Here is a 12,262-nt window from a genome sequence, read left to right as displayed (position 1 = left end):
CGGTAACTAAAAAAGTTGTAAATATATTTCCATACACTTATTATGTCATCTATTGTTTCCATTGTACATTTGTGAAATTAATTTTTGACCATGTTTTGGTTATGTAACATATATGTAGGCCTTTATAAGGCCACCAATATTATAGAGGGAGTTTTTAAAAATTACATTGTTCCTCTGGGTCTTGTGTACATGTAATATTTTCTTAGGTATTAGAGGTAGCAATGTATTATTCCAGAATTGTATCTTTGTAGCATTGGTTGCTACATGGTGCACTACAAGTCAATCAAGTTAAACCTATTTGTGTTTTGTAGCATTATTAGCTACTTGGTGCACCATAATTCATGTCTTTGTTCATTATCATTTGGTGCCATTTGGTTGCTTAAATTTCTCAAAAACAATCTTATATATTCGATTATTTTAGCAATTCATGTCCTTTAGTGAAGTGATTGATGTAACCCTTGTTGTTGGGTTTCAACTTTAGTCATTTTTCTATACCATGTCCTTGTAAACATACATAATGGAGATTGTATAATTTAGTCACCTTTATTGATGATTTGTTTGTATAAATCTTCAAATTTAATTCTCCAACTCCACAACTTTATTTTTAAGATTATCAAACTATCAATTTATTTTATGTATCTATGATATGGGTTACTCAACTTTCAACTTTTCAACCTGATTTGAACCCAAAAGAAAAATCTCTTTCCAATAACTTAAAAATTCATCCATACCTATAATTGTCCTGATTTAAATAACCATGGCCAGAATTTAAAAAAATCATTTATAACTATAATAACCCCCTAAATACTCAAATTCAAATATAAGTGTGTAATGATTACAAAATTAAGGTCAAACATATTTCCTCGAATTGTGAATTGCTAGAAGATTTGTACAACATGGAAAGGGCGAGGGGAGACAAAGCACCCCTGCCGCTTATCATTCCTAAAGGGAACGGCTGGAACGGCTGGCATGGGGGGATGGAATATATTATATACAACTTTGAAGATAAAGGGTTGCAGTATGAATAAATTATAATACCTAGCTAGTAGACAGGTAAAGGCTTGGAAGATGGACCCACTAACTAACTAACTAACAGTAAGGTGGTTACTTAGCGCCCACTAAATAACCGTTTGCATAGATCTAACTTTACTTTCAAGCCGACTTCTTTAAAGCATAATTCTTTATCTAACAAAGGTACAGAGAATATGAGCGAAGGTTAGTTACATGACACCCAAAGCATAATTTTAGGGCGGTATTTATTCAGTTGACAGAATGGCTGTTACGTTTCATATTTGAGCACTTTTAATAAAAAGGGATTGGGCCAAAAAAAAATTATTTTTTTATTTTTTTTAAATGGTAAGTGCTATCTTTAATGGGATAGCTTCCTATATTACTTCATCAAAGCTTACGTATAGTTCTTTAGTCTCATTACATATAACGACACAAAACACAACACACAAAACATTTTACATTCTATCTTCCCATATCGAAGACAATATATATGTAGTATATATGTAGGTAGTAAGCGGCTCTTATTTTATTTATATCAATATTTTAATTTATTTTATGATTGTTGATTTAATTTTAGGGGTCCCAATTACCATTCACTTCTTACTTATCCAACCTCTCAACTACTAATTTTAAAGAAATCAAAAAGTGATAACTAAAAGTTCATTAAAAAATTTCACATGTACCAATAATTACTCACTTTACTTCCAATAGTTAGCATTTTTGGACTATAATTGCCTCATTTGTGTACCTTTATTATACCCATAGCACACAACACTATAATTGCCTCATTTGTGTACCTTTATTATACCCATAGCACACAACTATTGGGACATTTGTGCATAAGTATTGGCAATTTTAAGTGCATGGTTATTGGGGCATCTTTAAGTGAGTATTGAACAACACTTATGAAATGATCACTTTTTGACCCTTGCATGCATAATGGATCCCACATAAGTATTAGGGATTTTTAAAATTTAAAATTTGTATGGTAATGTTTTTAGTATTATAAAGTTTTTTTTTCAATTTACATAGGACAAACAATTGATGTAGTTAAAAAAAAAACAATTGATGTAGTTATAAATAAAGGATTATTCAATCATGTAATTTAATGTTCAATCACACAATGGAACAACAAAAAATAATCTAATTTAAATCATTCTTACTCATAAATGAATTATAGTATGCTGAAATGGATGTCTCACATGCTAGGTGACAAAGAATGTCTCACATGCTAGGTGACAACTCTTTGATTACATTCAGGCACACTATTATGTGCAAATTATAAAATTTGAATGAAAGTGTATAGTTAAATGCTAATGAACTAACATCATGTTCCCATGCGGCTGCTTAACTCTATTTTCTACTTAAATTTAAGTAAATGCAGCTGCATGGGAACATGCCATAAGTTAGAAACTCAACTTGTTGAACTAATTGCTTTCAAATGATCATGAGAAAATATAGCAAATTCTAACATTAGAAGTAATCTTAGCCGGCAACTAGGAAATGCAAAGTGTAGTGTGTAATTAGCTAAACGTGTGGAAGAATCTTTTGGGATGATGATTCAAAGAATCTTGATGTAGTTCATACAATAATCTCTAATATCTCCTAGTTCCAATGACCTTGGAAGCATGTCGTTGCAAAACTCAAATAGTGAAACTAGGATTTTCTTTCACATGCTCAATACTAAGTCAAGGACTAAATTATGCCTTTGTGATTATTAGAATCCCCTAAATTTTGGATGTGATGTTGTAGGTTCAATGTGCATGATAAAGATCTACAATGCCAAAATGACCTTGGGAGAGCACATAATCATATTGAATGTATAATAATTTAATCTCGATAAAGATAGAGATAAATATTTTAATCTATTCATAAGACAAATTTAATAAGATATATACATTAAAAAAATTTAAAAAATGCATATGATTAAGAATATATAAAATTAGAAATATTAACTTAGCTTTATACAAAATTACACCTTTTTCAACGTATTTTTAAAAAGAATACTAATTTAAATAGAAAATGGCACCGTTGTTGTTGCACATTTTGTGGCACATTTTGTTTAACAGAGACAAATTTCTTGTCCAGTTTTGTTTTATACTTTTTTCAAGGCGTAATTTTTAATCGAAAGTGCGGAATCTACGTCCCTTGCACCTAAACCCGAAGGTCAATGTTCAAGCACTAAAATATATCATAAGATATATGGTGAGTGCTTTGTAAGAATATAAGAATTCCGAGCCCACCCATATTCACGGCTCTTACAAAATAAAGTATTATGGGATCAAACTTTTGAAATCTTCATCTAAGAGGAACCCACTCGAACCATTCAAATGAAACAAATTTTGACGAAAAGTGAACATATTTTGAACTTATAAAATTAGCGAATTCAAACAGAGACAAGACAAGATTTACAGTCAGCATGCAATTTTTTACTTGAATACAACACACTTTTACACCACCGGGAATACCGTTGGTAAGTGCGGGTGGCGACAAAACTCCTCTGCCTCCTATTAACCAAAGAGCAACTACAATCTGTAAAGGGCACGGGTGGCGTTTTGTAGCCACCGCGGCATCCCGACAATACATTCAAAACACCAAAATGACCAAATAAAACAGACTCTGGCTAAGTAGACATACTAAAACTTGAATCTTAGCCCTAAAATATATCACCGCTAACATACCCACTACTTGTGGTTACAAAGTAGCTAGAAGCTACCGTATCTGAGACCCGCTAAATGTCTGGCCAAATTGCCAGCCCGCGGGAGCCACGTTGTAGGAAGCGACGGTTTTTCCGTCGCTGGTAGTGACCTTGAAGGAAAGGCTCTGCCCATTCAAGAAAGTGTTGCTCTGCCAGTTTTGGCCCCAGTTGCGTGACATTGCCTGCCAACCAGTGTTTGAGCCCTTTATTGACACCGCATGCACATCCCCTGCACCCCCAACGTTCGTGATCAGCACCAGATTGAAGTACGAATGCCCGTTTACGGTGAATCGAATTCCTCCCTTGCGATGGCAGGGCACCCTGCAACAAACAATCATACAGAATATGTTAACCTCTAATTCAGTCACAGCATGGAAAACAAAAAGGAATGGTTTAAAAAAAAACTTGCCTCCTGTACATGACAGGCACAATTCCAGCTCTGTACTTGGCAATGTTCTGGAAAACGGGCTCTGAGAGGTCAAAATGCTCAAGCGGAGGATTGCACCAGCCGCCATTGTTATTAGGGAGCGCATTGTTGGGCGGGCAGAAGTTGGTGGCGGTGACAACGATTGAGGAGGAAAGGCACCATTGTGGGTCGTCGTTGCACTTTATCTCGTAGCACGCTCCGCAGCTGAGCCCGTTGTTGAACAGAGCAGTACTCAGTGCTGCCGTTTTAGTACCATATCCCTGACTGTAAAGATTTCCATACCCACACGCCCCACCTGCATTGCAAAAAGAAAATGTCAAATCTTACTGTTTAAAAACCTTGAAACTGAAACACTTAACATTGGAAGGACTAAGTAAAGCGAGTAGTACTCACCCATGGTTCCTGATGCGTCGCTGCCTCCGTAAAAGGTAGCGTGGGCGTTAGTCCAGCCTGAACCATAAACAAGCTGAGCTCTAGTGAAAACACCCAACACCATAGAAAGCCCAAACACTACTAGCGCCGCCATTTGCTGCACTAGAAGGGAAAAAAGACACTAAATACAAAACGGAGAGGCTATGCAAACACTCCTCCTCTTAGTGCAGAGTAGAAACAGACATGCAAATGGCAGGGGGGATGGGATGTATTATATACAAGTTTGTAGGACCTGTTTTATGGATAAAGGGTAGCAGGAAGAATAAATTACAATACCTAGCTATTAGCAAGGAGGAAGGGAGAGAAGGTACAGGCGTGGAAGATGGGCCCACTAACTAACAAACAGTAAGGCGGTTACTTGTTGCTTTGGAGGCCAGTGGACGTTGCAGAGACTAGACCTTAGTGGCCTCTATTTGCAAACTTTACTACAACCGTTTGAATAGATCCTTTGGCATGTCCAACTTTTCTTTGAAGCCGACTTGTTTAAAGCAGAATTCTTTAACTAACAAAGGTGCGGAGAATATGACCGAAGGTTAGTTACAGGACAGCCAAAGCATAATTCGAGGCGGTCTTTGCATCTTTCTGTCCAATGTTCTTTTCGGTACTAAGTTTTATCTTTCTCCTTTCTGGTACCATTTTATTCGATCACGACGACATTATATTTGTAGTTTTGTCGAGTAGCGACCATTTTATGTACATCAACATTTAATTTTTTAATTTACGATTTCTATTAATTTAATTCTACGGTTTGCTGGAGGTATCGGAGGTTTTTGGTTATTTTTGAAATTTGTAAGGTAATGTTTTTAGTATTATTAACTTTTGTTTGAAATAGTTAAGAATGAAATATTTAATAAAAGATTATTTAATTATGTAATTTATTGGAGAATTCCATTACATAACAATAAAACAATCATATGAATTTTAATAATTTGTATTTAGAAATGAATTATAGTATGTCATAATGGGTTCCTAACATTCTATGTCACAAATGTTTGATTACAAATACACACCATTATGTGTAAGTTATAGAATTCAAACAATCATTATGAAATGCTAATGCTAAGCTAGGAACACAAACTCATTGAACTAATTACTTTAAAATGATGACAAGAAATGTTTATATAACAACTTCTAGCATTATAAGTAAACTTAGTTAACAACAAGAGAATGCAAAGTGCAGTATGTAGTTAGCCATTAGTTAACAACAAGAGAATGCAAAGTGCAATATGTAGTTAGCCAAACATGTGGAAGAATCTGTTGGGATGAATGTAGTAATGATGAACCAACGATCTCGATACAATTCATAAATAAGCTCTCCTAGGTCCAAGGAACTTGGAAATGTGTCCCTTTATTGTTGTGTGCTTTTAGAATTTGTGGAAAAACTCAAACTGTAAAACTAAACATTAATCTATCATGCTCAATATTAAGTCAAAATTAGAATCTCTTAGAAATTGGATATGATATTGTAGGCTTAATGTATAATATGTGTTTAATACTATGAGGTGAAATATGCAAATGTAATGAAATGTTGTAAGATCTATAGTCCCATGGATTATGGTTGGAATGTTATTCAAGCCTACAAATAATTAAAAATAAATAAAATAGGTGAGGCAAGATTGCTTCTTACAACCTATGATGCTCTTATATTAGACACCTAGGGTATTTGAAATGTGATTCCCTCGCTTCCTGATGGCTATAAAGAAATTAAGATGGCCTTCCTTGATTAGCCATAGAAATCTAAGATGGATCTTCTTCAGGCCTACATTTTTACTTCACCAAATAGTCCTCATACTAGAGGTATTTCTAGTGTTTTTTATCAATCCTACTATCCATTATCTCCTTAGTCTCTTTTTCTATTGTTGTGGTATTTGGTTCTCCCATTTGAATTCCAAGATACTATCTCTTGACTCTTCTTCATGGCATTGATATAAATATGCAAAATCAAACACTAATTATATTCCTAGATATTTCAAGAACTCGAGTTCATATGTTTCTTATATCAAATATTTTAATAATTTTGCAAGGATCAAACTTTTTCATCTTCAACTTATTCAAGGTCTCAACTATAAATTATTTGTGTTCTATTTTCTCATCGACTTTATCCTTATAACTACCATTCATCTTTCCAAATGACTTCTTCTTATGTGTGCAATTCCTTCATATGCTATATCAATTCTTCGTATGTGCTTCTCTTCTTTTGATTGCTTATATCTCTCAACTTTAATGCATTATTTCGACTACTATCACATGCAAGTAAAAATGAATTTTTTTGTGCTCCTATTTACTAAAGTTTTATATGCATTTTTTTGTGCCAAAATCATATCCTAATTTATTTATTTTTCTACAACCAAACATTTCATAACATTACCTAGTGTTGATAATTTTTTTAATTTTGATAAAAATAATTAAGTTTTCAAGGTTTTAAACACTTGTACAAAGACAATGTAACCATTCTAAGAAATCATAATGGGTGTAGCATCCTAAATTGTACTCCCTTACAATTTTGTCCTCACTTGGACCATCACCTTGGTGTTCGTGCCCTAAGGCCTTATTGAAGCCCTAATTCTACTCACACTATGCATTTTCACTCAAATTTTCATGTTCTACACTTCCTCCCCAAAGATCTTGGGCCTCTGATGTTTGGGACTAGGGCTCTAGCGCTATGGTCTTCTTCAAAATGGCCCATTTTGGGGCCTCTTAGTGGTAACATGAATTAAGCGAGAACCTAGATCCCGTGTTGGCTAGTGTCAGAAAATTATATTATTTTTCGACTAGCATGTATAAAAGGAGGTCTACCCCTCTCATTTTGGCATCACACATTCATATCAAGCATTCATAATTCGAATTTGAGATCTCAAATTTAAGTGAACAAGCAATCAGTATTCTTTCAAACATTGGAGCAGAAGTAAAGTCAAGATTGAAGAATTGGAGATGAATTTTATGTTCTATGTTTTACGAAGACTATCTACATGAAACCCTAATTCCTCATGGAGACAAACAAAACTTCATAAAGAGGTATAATATTAGTGTTTCAGACATTTTTAGCATTTCCCTCAAAAGGAAATCATGTCCATTACAGTACTTCATTTACATTTCAATTTTATTTCATGATTAATTCCAAAACCAGGGTTTGACCTAAGGAAAACCCCTATTCCTAGCCATTTTCCCTTCTCTACTATGTGCAAGAACGGGTATGGAGCTATGATTTTTAGGATCGACATTATTCGCAAAGACGAACAGGTTCCTTTTTAGACGGCGAAAATTTTGGAGGACCAGAGCGACAAGCATTCCACTTCAAAACATTCACACGACTGGAGCTCATTGTTTATGCATATTTGCTTCAATTTACATATATTTACCCTAATTTCAGCATCTTTAATCAAATAAATTCAATTTAAAGGGAAAGAAGAGGCACATCTAAAACCCCTAAAACCTTATTAGAATCTTGGTCTTTTAGGCTTAGATCTATCAAATTCCATCTTTCCCTAATGTATTGGTCCCAAAGCAAAAAATAGTGGTTTTACTACATCATTAGTTGAAACCCTAATTTCAAAATGACCATTGTCTTCTTTGCTTGGTATTATTCTACATTGTGATGTGATTGTCGAATGCAGCTTTAGGTTTTGCTCTTTCTTTGGTTCTCTCCACATATGTGATGTGGTATTATTCATTGAAATGAGATAGGATGCTATGTGGATGTGAAGTGAATGCAATTAAATGCCCTTAAATAATAGCACATAGCAACTAATTTGGGAGTCAATTTGCCCAATTTTGAATTGAAACTTTAAAAAGACAAAGGTAAATTTCACAATCATGAGGACAAATTGAAAACCATTAAAATGACCTTGGGAGAGCACACAATCATATTGGAGTGTATAATAGCTTCATCATCTAAGTATGGTAATAAATATTTTATATACATCAATGAATCAAATTTAATAAGATAGATAAGATTACACTAAATACATATAAATAAGAATATGATAAAAACTAAATATATAAAAATACATATAATTACGAGTAGTTAATATTTTTTTAAATGAAAATAAACTTTACATAAAATTACACTATTTATCAATATATTCTTAGAAATGAGTACAACTAAATAGAAAATAGATCAATTATATGCACATTTCATGTAACTTTGACATTTTCTTCTAATATTGTTTTATGCTTTTGTCAAAAGCGTGATTATGCCGAGAGGCATCTACAATGACATCAAAATGTCCCTAAACAAAAATCCATTTTTGAAACAATTTGACATACAAATGATAGGTAAATGCATGTGATGTTTCAGCTTTTGTAGAGGTGTTATTTTATTACTCTAAATAAAATAGAACCCTCACCACTTGTCTGCAACTAGATTCATAGCTTTTTGCATGAAGGACTTTAATAGATTTGTATTCTTGGTATTTTAGTAATTTAGAAGAACATTTATTTTACATATGATTCTTTTCTATTATAAGATATCTCTCGACATATTTTACATATATTTTTTAAATATAAATATAATAATTTTTAATGCCAAGCAAAAGATCTCCATGCCTTAACAACTAAACTCGAAGGTCAAATGTTGAAACAAAAAAACATATTATAAGAGTGTATGAGAGTTCACCGAGTGCTTCGTAAAATATAAGAATTTTGTGCCGACTCATATTTACGGCGCTTAGAAAATAAAATATTATGGGATCAAACCCCGAAAACTTCCTCCAAAATGAAAAAAAAAATTGACTGAAAGTGAACATATTTTAAACTTGTTAGTTCCTGCCCATGGCAGGAATACTTATGCATTCACCATGGTGTTAAATAGCAATTAGTTATTGTACTTGACAACCAATCAGCATTTAAAATTTTTTAAATTAAAATAATTTTTTGTTTTTTCAAAAGTAGACATGCACAATTTTTAACAAAAAATATTTTAAAACATGATTTATTTCTTATCTGATTGGTCTACATTAATTTTAGTAGGCATAAAATTTAATTTCTATAAAAAAAAATACAGAATTTTCCTATAATTATTACTATGACATCATTTACTGTTAAAGTAATTATTTCACATGTACAACACTGTACTAAATTAATTAGCTGATAGGACGCCGTTAAATCTTGATTTCCCATTCTCGATAGTTTCCGCCATTTTTACTGCCATCCATTTATCCCGTCTATAGCACGGTCCCATCTATAGCACAGTATCTCTGCCACAATTAAATTTTTAATGTACCAAATGACGTGACGTGGACGTGCAATCGTATCCACCACATGACAAAGTGAAACCGTTTGACGAATGAAGGAGATATACGGAAAGAAATACAATTGGCTAATATACCATATAACCACTCAAAATAATAAATGAATAATACTTACGTGCCAGATTGAAGCCAATTTATGATTATTTTTATTTGTAATAAACAAGTTGTTTGGTGTTAATTAAAAATTTAATTAAATTGCTAATTTATTTGTAATTGAATAATTAGCAATTATGGTTATAGATGCAGCTTCATAGTTTGATACAACTTTTGACAAATAGATATGAGGAGTGAAATTTGTAACTATTTTTTCATAGTAAATAGTATTAAATCGTTATTATTATTTTTTTTAAAGAAGTTGAATTAAGTTTTTAATTATTATTAATATAATGTTTAATAATATTGTTTTATTTTTATTTTTTACTCTTGTTTGCATTGTCATCAATCACGCTGGCACATTTTAAGCTGTAAATTGCGGTTGAATTTAGAGGACATTTTGACTATTTGCTTGTCAAAATTGCCCACTTGACCCCACTTTCACGCTAACCATTATTAATTAGGAATATGATACAAGTTTCCATTACAATAGATGAAATACAATAATAATTTTTTTAAGTCTTTGATAAAACTTTTGACAAATAGGTTTCAATTTTAGATAAGTATTATTGTTTCACAAAGAGTTAGATCATGAGAAGTGAAATTTGTAACTATTTTTTCATAGTAAATAGTATTAAATCATTATTATTATTATTTTTAAAGAAGTTGAATTAAGTTTTTATTTATTATTAATATAATGTTTAATAATATTGTTTGTTTTTTTTCTCTTGTCTACCATGTTACAATAGATGAAATGCAATGGTATTTTTTTAAAACCCTAGATAAATTTTTTGACAAACAGGTTTCAGTTTCAAATAATATTATTGTTTCACAAAGAGTTAAATCATGAGGGGTTAAATTTGTAATTATTTTTTCATAGTAAACTAAATCATTTTATATAAAAAAATCACAACTAATATTATTTAATTGTCATATAATAATTCACTTAATATGCATTTATGTTTTTAAAATATTTGCAATATAGTACTTCATCTAATGTAATATTAGAATACATTTAAATTTTGAGTTTTAATCTCCTATCGGCTATCCCTTGAACCTCCAGGCTATGTACTCACCTAAAAGAGTTAATATTAGAAAAATGAATACGCATTTGTATTAAATTCATACCAATATTTTATATAATTTTGATTTTTTTATTATTTTTACTTTTGTTTTACTTTTAATTACCCAAAATATTAATGGGAATATAGTTTTCCAAATTTAGAAATTTGTCATTATTTTTAGTTTACATTTGAATAAAAATAAATTAAATTATATTCAAATTTTCAAATTTGAATTATTAGATATTTTTAAACCATTGAAACATAAATTTATAAATTAATTTAATTTATATATCTTGATTACAATTGTTAAAGATGAAAAAATAAAGATTAGAGATTAGGTATAATTTTGTTATATTAATATTATATTTTTCAAGTATGGTAATTAATAAAATTTAATTAGTTATTATTCTTTTAAAATGGTAAATAATTTTTTTTAATTAATTTAATTTAAATATTATTGTATATTAATGTAAACTTATTTTTAAAATTATATTAGGATTGGAAGACATATCTTAATAATCCTACAAGTCTATTTCAAGATTACTAGCATAACATCTTTTTCATGTTTTTATATAGTTTTATAATAAATTATAAATTGACTTTCTAAAATAGATTAAAATTTTAACTATTATATTAAAAGATACAAATAAAATAAAATTAAAAAAAATTGAAAAAATGAAATCTATTGAAAGTAAAAAGCCAATTTGCAATTCATTGACTTATTTGATTTCACCCCTCTCTCTATAAATTAATAATAATTAGATTTATAAAAAATATTATTATTTATAATTCAAATGATTTTTTATAGTATTTATTGTAATGGTGACAATTTTGTTTGTAAAGTGATTGGTTCATTTAAAACACATCACCCTAGAAAAATGTTAATAGAAAAATCTCATGGTTTTAGGTTTTCCACCTTCTAACTTTTTTATCCATTAAGAAATAATCTAATATATATAGTGACATCATAACTCAATCCACATAATATATATATTTTGTAATAATTTTTCAATTTTTATTGAATTGTGAATTATTATATAAATTTCATAATAAATTTTAAAGTTTTGTTGAATGTAATAATTTTTTTATTTTCATTGAATTGTGTATTATATAAATTTTGTAATGAATTTTTAATTTTAGTTGAATTATGGATAAAAATTTAAGACATTCAAAATTAATTGTAATTGCTAATCTTAAACTAATATTCATTAACAACAATATTTATAGAATCTAGTAACAATCATTTTAAACAATTAAAATTAAATCTTTTCGACTACAAGAGTATTTT

At 30.5% G+C, this 12,262-nt stretch overlaps 1 protein-coding gene across 1 annotated transcript; it reads right to left on the bottom strand.

Moving 5' to 3' along the window:
- Nucleotides 1-3,351: 3,351 nt before the first annotated feature.
- Nucleotides 3,352-4,813, bottom strand: LOC131050393 (expansin-A10). The gene is made up of 3 exons (XM_057984556.1): nucleotides 4,530-4,813; nucleotides 4,119-4,431; nucleotides 3,352-4,030 (listed from the first exon to the last, which is right to left on the bottom strand). The coding sequence occupies exons 1-3, from the start codon at nucleotides 4,660-4,662 to the stop codon at nucleotides 3,724-3,726; spliced, it is 753 nt and encodes a 250-aa protein (XP_057840539.1). The 5' UTR covers nucleotides 4,663-4,813; the 3' UTR covers nucleotides 3,352-3,723.
- Nucleotides 4,814-12,262: the final 7,449 nt, after the last annotated feature.

This window comes from Cryptomeria japonica, chromosome 10 (genome assembly GCF_030272615.1).
Source record: "Cryptomeria japonica chromosome 10, Sugi_1.0, whole genome shotgun sequence".
In the NCBI taxonomy this organism is placed as follows: Eukaryota; Viridiplantae; Streptophyta; class Pinopsida; order Cupressales; family Cupressaceae; genus Cryptomeria; species Cryptomeria japonica.
This window is presented reverse-complemented; position numbering and strand designations above follow the sequence as displayed.